At 38.4% G+C, this 21,897-nt stretch overlaps 1 protein-coding gene across 6 annotated transcripts in view; it reads left to right on the forward strand.

Moving 5' to 3' along the window:
- Positions 1-21,897, forward strand: part of CDK13 (cyclin dependent kinase 13) — a 54,092-nt gene that overhangs the window by 22,256 nt on the left and 9,939 nt on the right. For all 6 annotated transcript variants that reach the window (XM_068935963.1, XM_068935966.1, XM_068935967.1 and 3 more), the window contains exons 6-11: positions 11,018-11,207; positions 13,970-14,026; positions 16,900-17,001; positions 17,121-17,198; positions 19,379-19,495; positions 20,587-20,718. In XM_068935963.1, the coding sequence (XP_068792064.1) occupies positions 11,018-11,207; positions 13,970-14,026; positions 16,900-17,001; positions 17,121-17,198; positions 19,379-19,495; positions 20,587-20,718 (676 nt within the window). The remainder of the gene's footprint in view (positions 1-11,017; positions 11,208-13,969; positions 14,027-16,899; positions 17,002-17,120; positions 17,199-19,378; positions 19,496-20,586; positions 20,719-21,897) is intronic.

The following is a 21,897-nucleotide window of genomic DNA, read 5'->3' on the forward strand; positions in this document are numbered from 1 at the left end:
CAAATTTTGCTGGAAAAGAGCAGATGTTTGACTCTTTGTCGCACACGTTAGGGAGGGCAGCAACAATGAGAAGATCGTATATTGGAAGTTTTTTAGCCTTTTACTTCCCTTGTAATCTTTTATTGTATCATTTGAAGAGATGTTTTTCGTTATAGGCCTCATTTTTGTTTGAATTGTTTCGATTTTTCAGAATCGGGCATCTGTGTGTCTTGAAGGCTAGAAGAAGGATAAACGAACGCAAGATTTGCTTTGTTTTTTGTTTGTGTTCCTCTCCTCCTCTCCCCCTCCACCCCCAATTTCCCTGCACCCTCCTTAGAAGGCCAGTAAACTTCTACTCTTTTTGTTCCTTCAGTATTAAGTCTGGCTTGTTTGAGTTACAGCAGCCTCCTTAGCCTAGAGAATGAAGCGAACAGAATGGAAGTTATGCAGTGTTGCTGCTTGGTACTTTGGATATTAGAGTGGTCACTTTGTCTTTGGGGGCTGTTTCCTTTTAAGTACAAGTCTTATAAGCCTATAATTTTGTGGTATTTTAGTGTCCTGTGGGCAATATGACATGTGGCTTGGCTGACGAGCATGTGTTTGGAATGTGTTCGCTCTGCTTTTTCCCTGGTCACCCTTCCTGAGTTACTATAGGCAGTGCCCAGCAAAAATGTGCACAGAAAACAGTGTATGTACTGCATAGTCAGCAGAAACATCAGGTGACACTGTAACGAGTCAGAAGATGGCAGTCAAAATTGGGCAGGAATTGGGTTCCTTTTCTAGCATCTTTAGAAAGTAAAACCCTGGGGGCTACATAGCACTGACATGCTTGGCCCCGCAAGCATGGGGGGGGTTGGGAATGGGGGTGTGTGTTTAAGGTAGGAAACGTCTATCAAAAGTTTCTCTAGGTATGTGCAGTTTCAGTGGTCAGCACCCACTTTGTACCGAGTTTTAATTCGGTCTAAACTACATGGCTAATGAGACTATGTTGCGCTTTGACTTAATATCTTATTAATTTGCTTCCTTTGTTTGCTGCTGTGTCTAGAACTGAATTGAAAGGTTTTGGGGGTATGTTCCAACCTGTGTGTCTCATTAGTTCCGAATGTAACGTGCTGTTTGTCCAGCTCTGTATTTGTGCTTTTGATATTGCTTTCAATTTAATTTTATGTTCATATTTAACAGCTGATTAATTATGTTTTCAGTAAACCTTGCAAGGGAGGGAGCTTCTCTGAAGATGCTAGAATAAAACTAATTTCTGATAGTTTCTTGAAAGCAGTAGCAAGACAGCAAGACTGTGCTATTGTGATTTGGCCGCAAAAAAGATAGTGTGCCCCCCCCCCCCCCCCCCCCGGGCTACTGCATTCTGTATTTCTCCAACCAGAGTAACCCATTATGAGGTGGGCATTTTTAGCCAAGAAGTTGTGGCCAACTTGTAGTCTACACAGGGAAGAATGCAAGTGGGAAGTTTGTTCATTTGCATGGTGAACTATTGCAAGATCAATAATAAGATGCTTGGGTTAAGGAGGAAAAATTGCAAAAGTGACAGTGGTATGTTTTATTCAAGCAGAGCTTCCAGTAAAAGCCTGGTGTTTTGCTCTCTCCTGGATATGCTTTTGCTTAATTTACGCCATATGCCTAGTTTGACTTTGGAATATAATAGCTCTTATACAAAACCTTGCTGAAATCCTGTATGTGAAAATCGGGAATGAGAACACTTCTTCCCATGTATGTTCCTCTAGCTGATTCAGGTAAAGTTAATTTTATTTCTAAGGTTGCCTGTCATATCCAGACCCATTACTCATCTACTCGTTCACGCTGAGGGTTTTTTGATGGTATCTTAATAGTATAAAATGCAGCAAATTTAATATTCTGATAGTTAAATAAATACTGGGAACATTCTGTACAGTACTTGTTTTAAGGATGCTTTTAAGATGGTAACATTTGCACGCAAACCAGCAGTGGCTTGCTTGTACCACTTTGTCCCCGTATGTTGAGCTGTGTTACATGTTTTTTAGTTACATCAGACATAAGATTATGCCTGCCTCAGTTTTGAGTGTCTGACTTATCTCAGTATTTTTAACAGTGCTTTATTTTTAAAGACAGTGGAAGAAAAGTATATCTGTGTTTTGCCCTGACCGTTTTGGGATGTAAGCTCAAAAATACCAATGACACCAATAGAAAGGATTAGGTTTATTCTTTCTAGGGCAACCATTAGAAAAACAAATGCAGCACACTGAAGCAGCGAGTTACAAACATAAGGGTATTTCCATCTTGCAAGCAGCACAATTGTCTGTATAGATTTGGCACATGTACAGCTATAGGGTTATACGTGGATCTGCTATACTGAAGATCTGAGTTTTTTACCTTTGCAGTCTTCAGTATGTATGAGACCATGCTTGATGATAAGGTTCGAGAAAGGCGTGTCATTACTAACTGGTAATTGAACATCTTAATTCTAAGGCAGGATGTCCTGGGTAAAGCCTGTACTTTGGGGTGCGGGGTGGGAGAGAAGGAGTATCCATTTGGTATACTGCTCTAGTAGTTATCTAATTGTAGGCTTTTTCTCCTCCCTGTCTTTCAGAGGGAGAGAGATGAATGCATAAGCTTAGGGATGGGAAAGAATGACTCATAGTTTGTCTTCTGTTTTGTGTGTACATCTGCGTAACAGTCGATCGGAAAAATAAAAAATTCTATTGAATGTACTGTTAAAACTTGCCCTGCTTCTCTCAGGACATAAAGACTCATTTGACTTGCTAGCACCAGTGAGCTATCGTTGTCACCCAATGTTTTCTAAAAATCTCAGAACTCTGAATATTTTTATTTACATTGTTTTATCCCGGTGAGCTGGTGCAGGAGCAATTGTGGGAGTCCGTGTTCATCTATACTGGATGCAATCTGACAGTATTGGTGCTTGTGACCAAGTCTGCTGTTAAGAGCCTTTGCTTTGCTTTTCCTTTTTGTTTGCTTGATAGTAGTGCAAATTAATTGGCGTTCGTGTTCATGAACTTCAGCAGCTGGGTAGCTGAGTCTGGAGTAGGAAAGACTGTGTTTTGCAGAAGCCATCTTCTCTTTTTTCTAGCCTTTTTTTCTGGGAAAGTTTGTGTGAGACTACCAGTGCAGCAGTAATTAAAGGAAACAAGATTTGGCTTAAAGCAGAAATGAATTTAAAACAAAGGGCTATTTGCCAGATATGTTCAAATTTATATACCTCATAAGCAAAGTTAATCGAGCCATTTTATCAGTTGTATAGAAAATAATTGGAAAAAAGGTCAGTCTTATTCCAGTAGGCTTTTGTCAGCTCTGGTTTATTCTCTCAATTTGTCCATCATGTATACGTCTCAGGTTTTTCATTGTGAGAAGCCACTTTTCTTTCTCTTTCTTTTGTTTTTTATCACCTTGTTTCTCGTTCTTTGGGCACTTGAGATGCTCCTTCAGTTCTCAGTTGCCTGCTTTAATAGCTGTTGGCAAGTGCTTAACAGCCTAGCTATGGAACCGCCATCGTCTCTTTTTACTGAACGCAAGTAGAGTTGGGATTTGGCCTGCTTTTATTTCCTTAGCTTATTACTGCTACAAAAACAAACTGGTGCCTGGCGTAACTTTGATTGCTGTGAACGTAAAACCAGTAGGTGTCCTGAGTGACTGGCTTCTTTTAACTGGAAGAGACATTCTCAACTGCTAACCCAGGGGAGAATGTAAAGCTCTGAATGGGATATGTTAGTAAGAAAGATCTGATTAACATCACGATTATATATGTTTGTGTGTGTGGATTTTCTTTGGATTATGGGTTTTTTGTGTGTTTATAATTCATTTTAAGATCTAGGTTTACTTGAGATAGTTTCAGTTTCAAATGTGCTTGCAGAACAAAAAGAAAGAAAACCCTCTAGGCATGAAGTCAGTCTCTATCCTGACAGTACAGTAGCATACTTGTCATGAGGACTCTGTGGGACATAGTTGTACAACTAGCTAGCTAGTTTCTTACAGCCATCAAGGAGTTCTCAGTCTATCTGAAAATTTGTGGTTTGGAAGGCGTCCGTGGCAGCAATCATGCTGTTGTCAGTGTGTGCTTCACTCCGGGGTTCCTTCTCTGTTACTACTGCAGCTGGCTTTATCCAGGTTTCCTGGGAAGTCTGCTAGGAAATGCAAAACTTAGTGAATCCACACTGCTTAGAGTCATTCAGGAGGGGGGAAAAAAATCAGCGTTTTTGTTTCCTATGGCATTTATAGTTGGATGAATGACAGAACAGATGCAGCTGAAGTATGGATCTAGGTAGATAATCCAATGTTGTGTGTGCGTTTGTATTTTTTTTTTTTTTTATGATTTTCTTCTTTGAAATTAGGTGAGTGCTGACCCATCTATGGCAACTCTCTCAGTAATGTAATGCATAAGGAGAGCGAGCTCTGGAAGAAAGGACAGTCCTTCTTGTAGACCTTATGCTTAGCATGAGGCTCCATATTTTGATGTGATTCTCTTATAAGATGGAGAGCATCTATGGTGAATGCAGGGTTTCACTTCTTTTATTGCTAATGTTAAGGATTTACCACTGTATTTCTGTAGATTTGCTGGCATAAGAGTTTTTAGATGTGCAAAGTCCTCTATTTCCACGCTGCTTTCTCTTCTAGCTCAAGCAGTCTCCACTTCCAGTTGTCCCTGTCGCATCTTCTCTGATCACGTTGCCTGCAAAGCAGCCTGTTAGCACTTGTCTCTGTTATAACTGCGCTTACAGAACCAGACTGTTCTCAGACTGTTTCAGAAAACTGAACTAAACATATAGCTTGCCTTGCTGTTCCCAAAACAGATCTTAGAAACTTCTTATCTAAATATGCCTTCTCACTATAGCTAAATAATCAGGAATAGTGTGACTGTTTGAGTGGTACTTGCACTTTCTGTGTGTTTTACGGGACTCTGGTCTGGAATGAGTGCAGGCCTAGATGTGTGGCTGTTTGACTTGATCCATGTTAGGACAGTATGAGGGAAAAATCCATGTTTATTAAACAAAGATTTCTGATTTGTTGGTGTACTTTTCTTCAGCTTTAAGTCATTCATTTGTTTTTTTTCATTTCTCAGTAATATTGCATGGCATGAGGATAGTATTTACTTCGAGGGTTTCAGTACACCCTTGGCTAGTATTATCTTTTTCAGAACATGAGTATCCATGTATATGCGGTTGGGGTTGGATATGTTTCAAGAGGAGAATGCAATTGAACTTGTAATGAGGCAGTAACACTGTCATCAAGGAAAACCTTAATGTGGAGTGAAAATGTAAGGAAAGGAAAAGTTAATGTTTTATTGTTTGACTTGGACAGAAAGATTTATTCAGTCTTCTGATAGCTAAAAAGAGAAATGAGTACAGCACTTTTGCTTTCTTTAGTCTTAAGGTGATTAGTTCAGAGACTGAGTCTTGATGTTTCTTGAGTTAGGATAACAGGTTTGTAGGAGTTGAACAGAAAGAAAATGCCTGTTTTCCCAAAGCATAGTAACCTTAAGGAATTGCTAGACAGTCTCTTTTTAAGTTTAAAAGCTATGAGTTTGTTAAAATTCTACATTTAAAAACTGCATCATGGAAGACAGCATGCCATGAGTCCTGGAAGAGAAACATTGAGGATGTGGAAGAATAAATATAATGCAGTCATTTTTAATCAGTCAAGCAAAAATTATCTACATCTATTGCATAGAAGAAACTGAGGAAGCTTATTAGCAAAATGAAAATCTAAAGAACTTGGAGAAATTGGAGTGAATGCATTAGAATTGAAAATGAGAATCTGCAGGGAGGGGTGCAGAGAGATGGAGAGTTGACGTTCAGGGGAAGACAGGTATTAACACATGAAGTGTGGTGGGGTGTGTTGTTGTGTGTGTGTGTTTTTTTTGTTTTTTTTTTTTTGGTTTTTTTTTTTTTTTTTTTTAAGAATAGAGAAGGAGATTGATATGAGGAAGCAGAAACTAGGAAGAAGCTAGGACAGGAAAGGGGCTAAAAGACACCAAGAAGATAGGGTTATATCTCAGTAGCAAGTAGGAAAACTTTTACTGCTTTGAGCCTGGAGTGAAATTCCAGCAGGCATCAAAGATTTGTGAGACCCACTGCTACAGTGTCACCTACTTTAGTATTTTTTTGTGTAGTAGAGAGAAACCTTTCTATGCTGTGGTTCTAGATGTTCCAGCACAGCTATTGGGTTCGTGGTCCAAAGTTGTGTGTGTTGCGTGTGTGGTTTGTTTTTTTGTTTTAATAAAAACATGTTGTAGCCATGAATATGTTACTCAAGCATTTGACTTCAACATCCATATAAGAAATGCGAGAACCCAGTGGCTGATCTTTCACCTGCCCCCTTACGTGTGTGTTTGTAACACATTCCAATCTGAGCAAATACGGGTTTTTCTGCTGGACTTTGCTTCATTTGGTAGGCAGATCTTAACTTACTGTGAGAATAAGGAAGATGATGTTAGTGTAGAGCTAGAAAGAGTTTAATGAGTGAGGCAGGAGATTCCAACAAAAGGTTGATAAGATACCTTTGTACTAATTTGGGGGCTTAGATTTTCTTTCTTGTCTCTAATACTTTTTTTTTTTTTTAATGCTGGAGAAGCCACTTTAGCCAGATGCTACTCAGATGCTTGTTAATCATGATCATCAGTTTTCAGGATGTCTGACTTAAGGCTGCATTGCAGTTTGCCAAGGTTCTGAGCCCCTAGCTGTGGTTGATGTTTTGTAAGACTTGTATTAATGTATGAAGTTTAAAATAGTGAAATAATTTGAAAAATCAGATTCTAAGCATCTCAGATTGAACTTCAAAAATTCTTGGAGGATCTGAGCATTGTCTTTCACTGCTGTAACCATCCACCTGTAAGATGGCTATAATAATGTCCTGCTTAACGTTGCAAAGATAAATTGCTTGAATTGTATATGACAGTGGCAAACTTTTTTTTTTTTTTTTTAAAAAGAGAGGAAACTGACACTTGAATCTCCCAAACAGTGTTTTAAAAGATAACAATAAGTAAGGCATAGGGCCTCATTCTGAGCAGTGAGGATAAAACAAAACACAGAGCCGTTCAGCAACTCAACGCTGTACATACTGTGCATTGAATGAGGCAAGGATCCCTGTGTGGTGGTGGTGGTGTTATTATTTTTGTTTGTTTTGTTTTTTTAAGCTCTTTTGTATTCTAAGATACTGTAATGCATGTATGCAAAGATCAAATTAAGATTTGCAAATAATATGGCCTCTCTAGTCAACCAGTTCCTCCGATCTGTATTTAATCAGATATTGTGAGAAACTAAAAACAGTTTCTTTATGAAAGTACATTTGAAAAAGTATTGACTTAAACTGTTGGCTATTTAAGCTCTTGGATCCTCTCCCCCAAGCACTTGTATCTTGCTTTGGGGACAAATGCATAACTTGGTGTCCTACTTCACTGGCTCTTCTGTGTGACTTGATGACAGTACAAAAAAAAAAAAAACCAGAATCTGTCTGTGTCACAAAAATACAAAGTATGTTTTGTCAGCTTTTTCAGCCCTTTGGAAGATCCTTTATATATTACAGATCATCTGTACTGCGTTTTGTGGACACTCATTTTGTACACGTAGCTTTACAGCATTATACCCACCTGATTTGGTGTTTCAATTAAGAAAAATTCACTAGTGTTAGCGTTCCATGACTGGAGATGTGTGAGCTGGAGAAGGGAATGTGTTTATCCTTTAATTATTCTAAACCAGTATCTCATTTTTTTGACCCTTGTAGACTGCCAAAATGGTCCAAAGGATGAATTTTTCTAAGTGCAAACAAAAGGGGTAAGGCTAGACTTGTTTCCAACCACATGAGTCTCCTTTATTTATTGTGTACCTCCCTAATAGATTCAGCTGCTATCTCTTATCCCATATTCAAAACTAGGCAATATTACTGCTGTTCAACTGCTCCAGCTGCTGCTCCATCAACATGCAGTGACATTGAGGAATCTTACTATCTCAGTAGATGAAGGAACGGAGATGAGCTACATGGTATTAGCAAAGAAAATTGGGCAGCCATAAACCCCCTATCAGTGCTCTCTTGCAGCATGTGGAAATGGACTCTAGGCTGCCTTCCTCCCCACAGGTACTTATTAATCAAGCAGTGCAGGACTGTAACATAACAGCAGTAAGATAAGTAAGATAAAAATCAAATAAGTGATTCTGAGTTCATTTGAATTGCATGCATTTTACGGTAACACTGCTTTAGGTATTTTTATGACACTCCTTTCAGAAACGTGGATATTGGGGAAAGGTAGCGTGGTACAATGGGTCATTTTAAAACATAATCTCCAAGTTAGTAACCATCTTGGCCTTGTAAAGGAAAGAATGATTCTTTTTCTATGGTCTTTTCCTTTCCAATAAGTGAATATTTGTGTAACATTTGTTTAAATCAAAGGGTGATGAGTTGAGTTCAAGGTAAACCTGAACTCAGAACTGTGCTTTAAAAAGCAGGCTTCTGCTTATGCCTAGTTTGAGGAGTCTTCTGTTTTCTTCTTCTTGAGTAGTTTCCTTCCATATTAGGAAGGATCAGATCCCTTGATCTAATGAAAGCCAATGGCAATTTGAAATCATCAGATGGATTAATGTAATTTATGTTGACTGTAACTGCAAATCTCCATCGGAAGATGGCCTCATTCTTTCATCCAAAAATAAGCTAACAGGTTTCACTTCAGTCTGTTTAATACCTTTTTTGCAGCTATGTTTACTTTCAAACGTAGCTTAAGTAATACTAAAAATCAAATTTGTAATGGTTAGACTGACAAGGCTAGAAGGTGAGTTCTAGTAGTTCCTCATAACCAAGGAAGAAGACTCAACTGTGACCGTTTGTTTAAAAAAAAAAAAATCAAACAAATTCCTCCACCTCCAGCGTCGTATAATATGTGGACAGTAATGCACAGGTGTAACAGAACTGTGCGTTTGCCTTTGCTCTGCTATGGAAGGAGTATTTGGCATTTATACTCACTATTGTAGCGTATGTTTCATAATGAATGGCAGAGAATATAAATAGTTGGATGTTGTCACTCAGGTATTAACTCTTTCATTTACGAATTGTCTCCATTGCTGTCAGTGTTCCCTCTTATATGAGGGTACCAACTGTGGTGGCTAGTTAGGAACAGTGGTAAAAAATCCTCTGAGCAGGAAATAGCCCAAGGCAGTGAACCTGCTTCGTGTGTGAAAGAGCAGTCTGGGTTCAGCTGTTCTAACTAAACAGGTCTGAAATCCCACTGACCCTTCCCAGCGTTTCTTCTTGCTAGGTGCACACAGAGTTGTAGCCTGCTGGCATGATATTTGAACTTCATTTGCGTTCCAGAGGAAGAGGATCTCAAGGTCGTTGGTATTCGGTTTGGTTGAGCTGCCCACAAAAAGGGACACCTAGAGTAATCCAGCACTGCGGTGTTTAGATCAGGTGTTTTGTTTCAAGGGATTTTAAAGCTTTGCTTCATACTTTGGGAAGTGGCAATGAAATAACCCTAACACCAGGTAGCTAGTTATCTTGTTTCCAGAGACCGTGACTAAGGAACCTCTGTGCTTTTCCCATCCTAAACTGGTGCAATGCTATTATGCAAATACTGCAACACAGCAGACTTTTGGTTCTCTATAGCTCTTTAACACTTCCTTCTTTTCTTGAAGTGGAGGATTGGGTTACACCTCATCAGTTTACATGCAGCTCCATCCTCTCCGTGCACACCAATGGTTATTCTGTGATCAGGGTTTTGCTTGCTCCACGTAACATACAGCTGAGGAAAAGGAGCTGCACTAAAAACCGCAAACCCCGAGTGTTTTATGCAGTGGCTTGTAGTTTAGTTGCTGTTGGCTGATGTCTCAAGTGTAACAGTTACTGTATGAGTAATTTTCTTTATTTGCTTAAATACTAGAGGACACAGTTTAAACTTGGTGATTTGGCACTTTCTTCACTTTTCAGGTACTATGCAAAACTGAAGCTAGTGCATTGTATGAATTTGATTGTATGCGTGTCTGTTTTGGCAGGCTGACTGCCAGCTGTTGCTCCAGGACTTTCACCAGCTTCTGAATTGAAACTGTTTATGATGGAGGAAGTAGAACCTATAAGGAGTTCTTGCTGGGCAGAAGCTATTTGTATTTTCTAGAAGGGTGCCTTTGAAATCTTTTTTGGGGAGGCTTTTGAAAATGGAAGGTGGACAGACCCCCTGGATGTGGGTTCTGCAGTGCAGCCAGTGGCCTGCAGGGTCTGCACTGGCTTCTTTGCCTCATGGTTTAAGAAGAAGGGGAAGAGCTAAGTGCTAAAAAGTGGATTATGCTGGGCAGGGGGGAGTGTTCCTGTTGGAGATTAGTTATTGCTGCTTCTGAAGTAGATGGCACTTTTCCTCTTTAAGTACACTTACTTATATGAAAGAGCCTTGGTTTCGGTTGGTTGGTTTGTGGAATAACACACACTAATATGAAATAAGACCAGATTCTGTTATGCTTAATATGTGTTTGTGGCAGCTTGGCACATAGGCTTCATCTTTGCACAGCTGCTGCTGCTGACTGTTAGGTTAGCTCTGCTTTCTCGTTTTGTCTTGTCTTATAGGTGCTTCTAGTCCGAGAAGGGCAGACTTATTTCTGACCCGATTCCACAGTGGAAGCTTAAAATGCAAAAAAATGATGACAGATGAACTAGTGCTGTATATATTTTGTTTCTAGATTTCTCCACAAACTTTAGGTAGGGAATACTAACTAACTCAGTTAAATTTTCCTTAAATAAAGTGGTATTTTGATGGAGAGACACATGGAGAGTACATGTCTACCCAGATTAAAGCACTGTGTGGCGGAATTTTAGTTTTTCTCAAATATTTCACAACTAGAAAAATTGTTTATGTGAAAAAACAGTATTAGGAAAACATTTTATAGCACTGTATTTTATTATTGTTATTGGAAATGGGGTGTATCTGTAACTGCTGCAAAAATGTAAATAGTTATGTGTGAAAAATACTTCCTACTGTCAAAAGTAGAGAGCAACAGCGCTTTGGACTGCATGTAACCAATCTCTTTCTCTCTCTCTTTTTCCCTACCACTTCTCTTCTTAGGTGCATTTTATCTGGTATTTGAATATATGGACCACGACTTGATGGGACTGCTGGAATCTGGTTTAGTTCATTTTAATGAAAATCATATAAAATCATTTATGAGACAGCTGATGGAGGGCTTGGCCTATTGCCATAAGAAGAACTTTTTGCACAGAGATATCAAATGTTCAAATATTCTACTAAATAATAGGTATGAATATTACTTCATGTATGTAAAAAGTTGTATGTTAACATCTTAAATTTTTCGTTTGATACTTGCAGTTCACCTGCTGCTTTAGGTCACTGGCAAAACCCTTTTTTTTTGATTGCCTAGTTTCTTCAAAACCAATTGTAAAATATTAATCTGATTTTACAGCTTAATCTTGGATCCTGCAATTATTGTTAAACTTCATCTGTGTTGGAATAGCAGGATTAATACTTAAATCCATTAGGTTACACTATGGGTTAAAAAAAAAACCTGAGTACAAATGTATTAAAACAGAATTTTAGGAAATAAGTGTTTCATGTGTGTTCTTTTTGCTATCTCATTTCAAAATGAAGTGTGGATAGGCCGGTTCTTTGCAACATAACTCTGAGGTCGTCATCAATCTGCATAATGCTTTAGAAGAATATTTGAGTAGATATGTTCAAACTAAATTCTGTTAATTTTGGCTTGCAATTACAGCCAACAGTCAAATGGGCAGGAGAATTTTTCATTTTTAACTAGTTGCGATTACAAACCAAATCGGCAAATACGCTTTTGTTCAGCGTGTAATGGCAGCAGAACGCACCCCAAGCTGCTGTTCACCGTCGGGAAGGGTATTGAGAGCAAGGCAGACAAAATTTTGCTACTGTGTAATGTTTTGTGTCTGTATCTTGAATTCGATATGCAGTTCTGATCCCTGTATTTCAAAATGGACAAGGTAGAACTAGGGCAGTACAGAGAAGGATAGCTAAGGGGATGGAAGGAAAAACAAGAAAAAAGGGACTCTTCCTCATTTTGGAGAGAAGGTATGATTGGGACTTGCAAAAGCGTGAAGATTGTGGATAGCTTTTAACGCAGAACTGTTATTCACTAAATCCAGCAATTCTAAAATAAGGGAGCAGCTGTAGAAACTAGTAAGAGAGAGGTTTAAAACAGATAAGAGTACCCTAAACCGAGCAGGTAGCTTCTAGGATTTGTTGCCACAGGAGTCTGTCAAGGCACGCAGCGTCAGGAGATTCAAAAGGCGTAAGACAAGTTCATGAACAGCATCATTAACAGATGGGAATAGGTAGGGATACATGCTCTAGCACCCCTAATCCAAAGATTGTGAATGGTGGTCAGGCACGAGGAAAATGAGCCTTAAAGTGGGCAGGTTCATATGTTCTCCCTATAAATCTGCACCTGCCGCTTTTGGAGACAGAATACTGGGCAAGATGGATCATTGATCTCACTTAGTAGGGCCCAGTTTTGTCCCAGGTTTTGCCCTAGTTCAGTTTTTCCTTTCTTCCTCTTGTTTTTTGACCACGTTAGACTGTCTTCCGTTCTGGATCCCCCTGTAGTCCTCCCAGATTCTGAGACACTAACCCTTACACAGGTGTGCACATCTCTGCATCTCTCACCTTGCCTGTGCTCTACCTATTTGTTTTTTTGCTTACGTCCTAGTCTGCAGCATTGATGCTGACACTGTGCACCTTTGAGAGCTCAGAAGCTGAGATACAACCTGATGGTAGAGAAGAGCTTGTTACAGTAGAGGCAGTACTTTCTATTATACCATGCTCTCCCCACTTCAAATACACAGTGCTTTCCCCCGGGATATTTTCTGAGCATCCTTAGCAGTTTCCATGGGAGGAAGAAGTCGGTCTAAATAGTTTTAAACCAATGCTTCTTAAATGCCATTACCAGTTACAGCCTGGAGCCAAACACATGGATTATCTGTTTTTTAGCTATGCAACTTAAATATCTTTGGTCAGAAATTCATCGGTAACCCAGAAATATGATATCTGAGGAACAAGCATATAAACTTGAGGGATGTATTTCTTTGCTTCTGGGAAATCTCCATGAAATGTAATAGCAGTTCCAAGCGCATATCTGAGGGGAAAGTGCAGTGGAAACTCTAGTCTGTATGTTTTATATCACAAAATAATAATTCTTACACGCATCAGCAAGTCTCCCCCTAATTTGACGAACTAATCTGAATGTGCCTTTTTTGAAAGTGACAGGAGTTTTAAAAGCTCAGAACTTTAAAAAACAAAACAAAACACTTCCACATTCCTTTCATGTGTTAAAAGTGTGCAGATAGCTTTCTGTATAAAACCTCCAAACTTTACAGATGGTGGGGGTATCTGGTTTTCTAGTAGTATATGTTTTGTGCGGTGCTTTTCAGCCGTGGAAAAAGCCGGGCAAGGGCTTTGTGCGTATCTTCCATTCTTCCCCTCGTTGTCTGTGGGAAAGCTCAAGAAGGGCTTGGGGGCAACGACATGCAGCAAGTTGCCCGCGGTGGCAAGTATAGAAGCCCTTACCTGGTCAGTCACCCTGATTTAAAGGCCCGATTTACACTTTTTCAAGAGCAAAATAGGATGTTGGCAACTTCTAAGAAGGAAATGTGACTGCTGATTGTCATTTGCTGTGCAGGTGCTTAACCGGCATTATTTTAACTACTAGGCATAAGAAAATAGCAGGTTCCTGGCTCAGATTTTTACTGCAGTGTTACTGATTTGAATGCTTTACCGTATACACCCAGAATTTTGATTAACATCCTGTGATAGATACCGTTTGGATATTCTTTTTTAATTTGCTTGCTTTTCCTTATGTTAAGTCAGTTAGCGTGTGTGTTAATTGAGCAGATGTATAGGTTGTACGACATTTTCTCCTCATTGATGTGAATTAATCTTCAGTTGCAGCTGTCTGAAAATCTGAAACTTAACCTCATTTTTGGGAGGAAATCTAGCAGGATTAACCACTAAATAATTCTTTGCTTTTTCCACCAGAGGGCAGATTAAGCTTGCAGATTTTGGGCTTGCTCGGCTGTACAACTCAGAAGAAAGGTAAGATATAACGTGAAAAAAGCATTTAGAAGCTTGATTTCTTAAGTAATTCTGAGCATTATGAGGGTCAGAGAAGAGGATTTTTGTATTATCTTTTTTTTTTTTTTCCTTAAGAAGAGATGTTATAGTACTGCAACATAAACGATTGCTTAGGAGAACAAAAGCAGTGTCTATGTCTTGCGCTGCATAAAAATACAGATTTCTTTTTGTGTAAATATATTACCTTTCCATGTGTTCTGGAAAAATAATTTTAGAGAGGAGGCGTGAATAGCTTGGAGATGAAGGGTTGCAGTTCTGAGTAGGCTGCATCGGGATATGGGTTTGTGTTTAATATTAGTTTCTGGTCCTGTAAACCTAAAATATATTATTTTTGTTGGTGTACCTGGGAAAAGTTTATTTAGGAAGAGGAAAGTGAAATTCTTATGCTTCTGCAATTAACATTGACAACAATCAGTGTACAATCTCTTTTTAAAAAGCATTAATTTTGTGTAAGGTTTAACCTTAAATTTGAAGAGGTTGAGTTTATTCTTTAGGGAGTCAGCCATGTTGAATTTGCTGGAAACAGAGATATGAGTTTAAATAAAAAGAAAGTATTATGAAACTTCTTGTGACTTGTGCTTCTGTTGTTCTTGGCTTCAGTATATTTGTTAAGAAACAGGTGCACGGTTTATATGATTAAGAACTTCTTAAATGTTTATTGTAATGTCTTGTATTTGTCCCTTGTGCAAGGGGTGGTATACAGAACTGGATTTTCAAAATTCAGGCTGTATGTTTATTATGCTAATACGTACATCAGGCGGTTGCATACAGAGACTATTAGCAACCTGAACGTATTTTGATTTCTGTGGGCCTAATTTGGAAAACGGTATCCCTAACCTTTTTTTTTTTTTTTCTTTGAGTATATTGTCTTCTCACAGAGCTTTGAGCTTGTTATTGATGGTGATGGCATTGTTTCATCATCTTCTGTGCTGTTATTTCAGGAACGTATGCTTAAGTACAGTTATGGAAACGGTTGAGTATAGTAGCAGGGTAAGATCATCTCAAGTAGCAGGGTAAGATCATCTCAAGCAGCTGGTGGGCAATGCAGTTTCTCTATGGAGGTATTGGTAGTAAAATTGGATGGGTGCCATCCTACCTCACTATTTTAATGCGCACCAAACTGACATAATTTTTTTTACATTGGTTTATTATGGCTGTTTTTAATATCAATCTCAATTTTAATTGTAAAAGTAAGTGTTCATTAAAAGTTGAAAGATTTAAAGTTGAGTGTCTTTAATAGTGTAAATGACAGATTTTACTACATATAAAAATAGCAGTATTATTACCCCATTATGCATCAGTGATGCAAAGATTAAAATGTATTTTATGCTGGCTAATATAGTTGCTTGTTGAACCTAGGAGGATAATTAGAATCTCATTAGTAGATTTTGGCAATTTTTTGGTCATTCAATTTCCTTTTGAATAGCTTCTGACCTGCAGTAACAGACGCAATTTAACCTGTGTGCCAACAACTGTGTAATTATAGCTGCTGCTATAAACTTATATATTTTACATTTGTTTTACTGTTGTTTAGAACTACATACTGTTCAAAAGGACACAGATTTTAGTATGAGCATAATGAGGAGGAGATAAAGTTTTAATTCGAAGTAAGTTCCAATCAGTTGTAGTTGTATTCCTTTAAATATTATTGGATTTAATACGTTTGGAGTAGGGGATATAACAGATGGTGTAAGAAAACATCTGTTCAAACAAAATGCACTGCAAAGTAGTATATATACAATTAGTATACCTGTAGAGAAAGTCCGTACTATGTAAACATTTCATAGAGAAATGCATGCTTCAGAGAGAAATATGATAAATGATGGGATTGTTTTCAGAAGCATTCTACATTTTCAAAAACAAATTGCGGAGTTTCTTCCTGAAAAAAGACTTGGGTACTTTTTTGGAAGTGACAGCACTGGGTACGTTGTAAGAGCTGGTTACACTTTTGTGCTAGGATGATTCAAATAGCACGCTTCATGTTACTTTGCTTTCTATTTGCGCTTAACCTTGTACTGATAAGAGTGAATTATTAAAACGGAAAGAGTTTTTGGATCACTTTTGAGACAGCCTGTTTGAAGAAAGAAAGAAAGAAACAAACAAACAAAAAAACCTAGCATCTGTTTTATGGCTTCCATCCTGAACGGTTGATGGTGGATCTTGGCCTGTCCGTGAAAGTTTCCTCTAAGATAGAGGAATCTCTGCTTCAGTGTCGGGATTGAAAGGGTTATTTACAACTACCAGAACTTCCAGTTAGAGGCCTTAAAGATGCTGAAATATAGGAAGATATTGGACATGTTCAGTCTTTGAAATCAAAGTTGTTGAAAACTGTAATTTAAGAGACAGGCCCTGTCTTTCTTGTTCCTACTTATGGAGGAGAGTGACTTTTTCTCCTTTTTTTTTTTTTTTTTAATGTGCTTGTAGAGATCCTGTGTTCGTTAGTGTAGTAATCAACAGCTGCCCAGAAATTACTGGCTTCATCCAAGCAAGTCCTTCTGTTGAAATGATTAGCAGTGTAACAAATAAACAATATTGCTATTTAAATAATAATCAAGATACAGGATTCACGGAGTATTAAGATAGCTCTGTGATTTCTTATATCTTCGAGGTTGATCTCACACTGTCTTTTGAACTGTCTTGGGCAGGCGGTTGTGTTTGCTTTCATACAATTGCAGGACTCGAATTAGGAAAAGGAAATGGAAGATTGCAATGTTCTTAAACAGTGCCACAGATGTAAAGCCCTCAAAATATCTTTCAACAGTGAGATCATAGTAAAATGATAGTCCTCTTCTTTTTCTTTTTCTTTTTCTTTTTTTTTTTTCCTCCCCCAACAGCCGACCATATACCAACAAAGTTATTACATTATGGTATCGGCCTCCTGAACTTCTGCTTGGAGAAGAAAGATACACACCAGCAATTGATGTCTGGAGCTGTGGGTAAGAATTTGATACAGAAGTGTAGCAAGCATAACAACAAGCCAAAAAAAAAATCGTAGATGTTTCTGTCCATCTGTATTGAAGCCATAATGATGGAATTGTGCACAACTGTTTTACAGCTGCATCCTGGGTGAACTTTTTACAAAAAAGCCAATATTTCAAGCTAATCAAGAACTTGCTCAACTGGAACTTATAAGGTAACTTGCAGGCACTACCAACTGGTAGATGCCTCATAAACTGCCAGTCCCCCTCCCCCCCATAACTATTTAAATTGGAGATAATGCACTGCTAATATTTAGCAGCACTCAGGTTAGCTATTGCCCGGAGTGAGGATGATAGTGGTTTTCAGGTGTATGTAAAGTAAGTGACTTTTCATCAGACATGGAGAAGTTTCTTTGTAGGTATTCTGTGACCACAGCAAGGTACAGCTGAACAACAAGGTTTTTATAATGTAGCTGGAGTTGCCTTTTAATGAACTTGTAAAACAGAGTAGTCAAAACGCACGCTCTTTTTTAAGAAGATGTTACAACAGCTTCCTTGCAGGAAATGAGAACATGGAGAATAATACAGACGAGTGGGTATTTGGGAGGCGTAGGTTCTTTGCGTGCTACTAGCCTTGAGCTCTTGCTTCAAGTCTTGCACATATGCGCACTGAGCTTTATGTTCGGTGGGACTATTTCTCTTTGCCTACAAACTGCCAGGCACTTTATGGAGGTAAACATTCTCTTTCCTTCCTCAACCCAATAAAATTAGGATGATACTTGTGTTACTCACTGGAACCAGAGCCTCTTTTTTCCCTTTATTCAGCAAACAAAAATTTTGCTATTGATTCTGATATCATAATTGACCTTGTAAGTGAGGAGAGATCCTCTTCCTTGGAAGCAAGGGGAAAAGAGTCCCCAGTATTTACAGACTCTGAATCAGAGTAAATGGTCAAAATTACTAATCCTTTTTATTCATTTTATTGTTTAAATGAAGTTAAATATTGAGCTGGTTTTTAACACAGATTAAACAGTAGTATACTCCTATGTAATATGTTATTAGCTGGTCTGGAAAAACAAAGTTTTTCAGGAAGTGCAAAGCATGTTAGTGATCATTATCAAAGAATAAGGCTCCTGTTTGGGGGTTTTTCTGCTTTTGACCACTAGATGGCATTGAAGCACGTAGGAGTTTAGTCGGCTGGGGTCTTCTGTCTTTGCATTGCAAGTCTGGTACAGCAAACTAAAATTTTGAGGTTTCCTTCTCCTGATGACAGGAGACTGACAGCTAGCTGTTTGTAGCTGATTTATCCTCCTCGTTGATTTTATCATTTTTGGATTTTTTTAAAATGTAGTATATCAATTCTGTTTTATCAACATGTCTACTGCTGTCATTGTACAGTCAACAATTTTGCATTTATCCTTTTCTAACTTTAAAGATCAAAGAAGGAGCTCAATTAAATTCTGATAGAAAAAGCTAGTTTTTTTTTTTCCCTGAAAAGCAGATTGGTCTGTGTAGTGTTAGGGAGAAAACTAATAGATCATTAAGTGTCTTGCACTAACCGTTTAAATTAAATTAATGGAGGGGGGTGAGCTAGGGTACTGTATTTGCAAGATGGTCCCTTTATGACTTCCTGAAGGTTTTAAACCTTGCATAGTATGGTGAACTCCAGCGCCTGTTCTTCTCAGAGGTGTGCTGTTGGTCAGCCCATGCTAACTCTCCTGGGTTCGGCAAGACAGCCGGGCTTGGGGTGAGAGGACTGAGGTTCAGGCAACTCCGTTTATGGAGATGGATTGGGTCTGGGACATAAAAACTTGTCACTGAAGTAAAAATACACAAGTTTTCTAATGGTCAAATGTTACTTCTACCCTGTAGTCTTATTGAGGTTCTGCCACCCCCTGCCCAGAGCATCTTCTGTGGCAGCTATCTTCTCTTTATTCTTAAAGTTGTTAGTGAAAAGTGCTCTTCAGGCATTTGGCATGTATCTTTTATTGACATGGGAGCTAATGGCATGAAAGTGAGTCAGAGCTCTAAATCTGGCGTATCCAATTCTCCAAGTCAAATATCTGGAATACTGTCCAGATCTAATTGGTTACGTTTTCCATTTTTACGAATATAGTCAGTTGACTTTTTTATGGCAGAGGCCTTCCTTTAGGGGGAGAAAAGAGAGAGACACGCTGGACTTCTAGAAGTAAGTTTGGTCTGTGAAGGATGGCTATCTTTCCTACACAGTTCATGATTATTTAATGAACTGTAGAGAAATTTTAGCTGAATGAGCCTGAACGTGAAAGTTATGGTTTATTTTTGTATTCACAGTACCTGTTAGAATTAAAATGACAGCTGTGCTTATTTGTGGTTTTGGATCTCATATCCTTTTTTTCCCCTCTTTTTGGTACAGCCGAATTTGCGGGAGTCCCTGTCCAGCAGTGTGGCCTGATGTTATAAAATTAGCTTATTTCAACACAATGAAACCAAAGAAGCAGTATCGTCGAAAACTGAGAGAAGAGTTTGCTTTGTAAGGATGAAGACTTAGTTTAGCCAACTATAATAGCATTAAATTTTCCTGGAACACTTGCAAATTTCACTGTTTTCTAGAGGCTGACTGAACCTAGTTTGAATGTAAAGAAAAATGTCTTAAATTTCTTATCCTTCTCATGTTACCCATGGAGCTCTAATTAATCCCTATTTAATGGGAGCTTCAAGAAGAGGGAAGAAAGCCCTAAAATGTCAGCCACCTGTCAGCTTTCACCTAAAGAAACATTTGCTTTCCATGACTAGTACACCTGCTTTTTTGTCGTTATCCAAAAACCAGCTTGGATTACTTAATTGCTTTTTATTAGGACAATTGGCTACAATTAAATATGTGGTCTGGTAAACATTACAGTCTTTTTGGTTATAAATTCATTCAGCACCAAAGAAGAGTTATCCAAGCCATGTATTCTCAAAAGATGCCAATGGACTAGTTTTGTGCAAGTGTCAAACATGAAAGTTGTGAAAAGCTGTAAGTTTATTTAAAAGGACTTTTTTCCCCTTCTTCAACTGCTTTGGGGTTTAGGAGAAAGGTACCATCCTGTCTGTACTAATGGGGCTTATGTCTCTAAAGCAATGGAAGTGTTACTGATGGACCAAGCAAAATTGTAATTCCCTCTCTGCTAAATTCCAAAGTATGTAGTGACAATATGGTCTTGGTTTAAAAGGTCGTCTGTTTGGTTTTTGCGTTTTTATTTGGGGCTTTTTGTTTTTATTTTCTAAGGACAATGTTTTAAGCCAGCAAACCGAACATAAAAACAAAGCTAAAGAAACACAACTATTTACTATTTACTGTGTTTTCATGAGGATTGCTCGGGAAGAACCCATCCCTCCCCCCACCCACCAAAAAGCTTACCCAAGTAATAAAAGGTGAAGATTATCTCAGCTTTATCATATTCCCACCTACTACCAACCTGTGTGAGTTCTGTTAAGACACACGTTATCTGAGGAGTGATTTCCCCCCCCCCCTCCAATGACCAGTTTGAAGGTGGGTGGGGTACGTATTAAAGCCTTGTATAGAAGTATGTGATCCAAAGTACAGACGTGACAGTTTTCCCAATTCTGTTCTTTTTGTAGTATCCCACCAGCTGCACTAGATCTGTTCGATTATATGCTTGCTTTGGATCCCAGCAAGCGCTGCACGGCCGAACAAGCTCTTCAGTGCGAGTTTTTGCGAGATGTGGAACCATCTAAAATGCCTCCCCCGGAGTAAGTAATTTGTTTTGGTAATTTTGGTACTTACCTCTACAAAATTGGAACCCACATTGATTTCATTAAACTCATTGTGTTTCAGTTAAAGTAGCTTGTGGCAGAACAAAAATGTTAATGCATTTAATTGGATAATGATTCTCCACTAAAAGGACTGCGCAACTCAGTGGCTCTTGCATCACGATAGCATGGTTTTGAGGGTCTATCTGAGACCTGTTTGATTTCTTTTTCCCAGAATTAGTGACCTGGCTGGTACCATTTAAAAAAAAAAAAAAAGTCCTTGTATATGATTGTCTGCAATATTGAAAAAGTTATGGTGTTCTGTTTGTTTATTTTTTAGTGAAATGTATTGCAATGTGCAATAAGGTTTTTGCAGTGGCTAGAGAGTTTAATCTGTGCAAATCGTGTTGGAACAGGTCCTAAGAATCAAATGAATAAGCATTACAGAATCCGTAGGTTTAATTTTCTTCTCAGTATAACTAGCAAGATGTAGAACACTTAATATTCTTTGCATAAATTGGACCTGCAAGACAGCCTGTAAAGGTGAATGAAACAACTGATGACTTCTTAATGAGTTAACGGAAAATTTTTTGAGTTTTATCTGAGAATTTTCTTAAAAGCTTTTGAGACTTGTTTGTTACAAAAAGTTGTCCTAATGGTCCTGATACATGAGACTAAGAGGGTTTTTTCGTTGCCTGAATAGCACTGTATGCATCACTGGCTGAATGTCGCTAATCGGCAGCCTAAATAGTAGGCTGTTTATTAAAATCTTGGAATTGTCTGTACAGCATACTGCTTATATGCAATATAAAGTAAGTGAAGGGGAAGAAATTCATTTTTTCAGGGGCTTTAAAGTGTGTCTATTTTGAAAGCTGATTATTCTCTTGGAAGAATATCATCCTGCTTTCAAGGGAAAAAAATAGCTGTTCCTTTAAAGAAAGCAACAGTGATGATCACAAGGACTGTAGGATACGTTCAGCAATGAGTTTCCCACTTGCTTCCAGTTGCTATTGACCAGATACCAGATATGTGGCACATCTTTGACCTAGTGTGTGGAGGGAGAGAGCACAGGAAGCGGCCGATGTAATTTCTTTTCCAGTAGCTCTTGAGCATCCTCTTACTTCCATGTTCCTGGATGAGGATGAATGTCTGCTCAGGCAGTTCTTAGTATGTAATGGG

The sequence above is a fragment of the Struthio camelus genome, chromosome 2, assembly GCF_040807025.1.
Source record: "Struthio camelus isolate bStrCam1 chromosome 2, bStrCam1.hap1, whole genome shotgun sequence".
Lineage (NCBI taxonomy): Eukaryota > Metazoa > Chordata > Aves > Struthioniformes > Struthionidae > Struthio > Struthio camelus.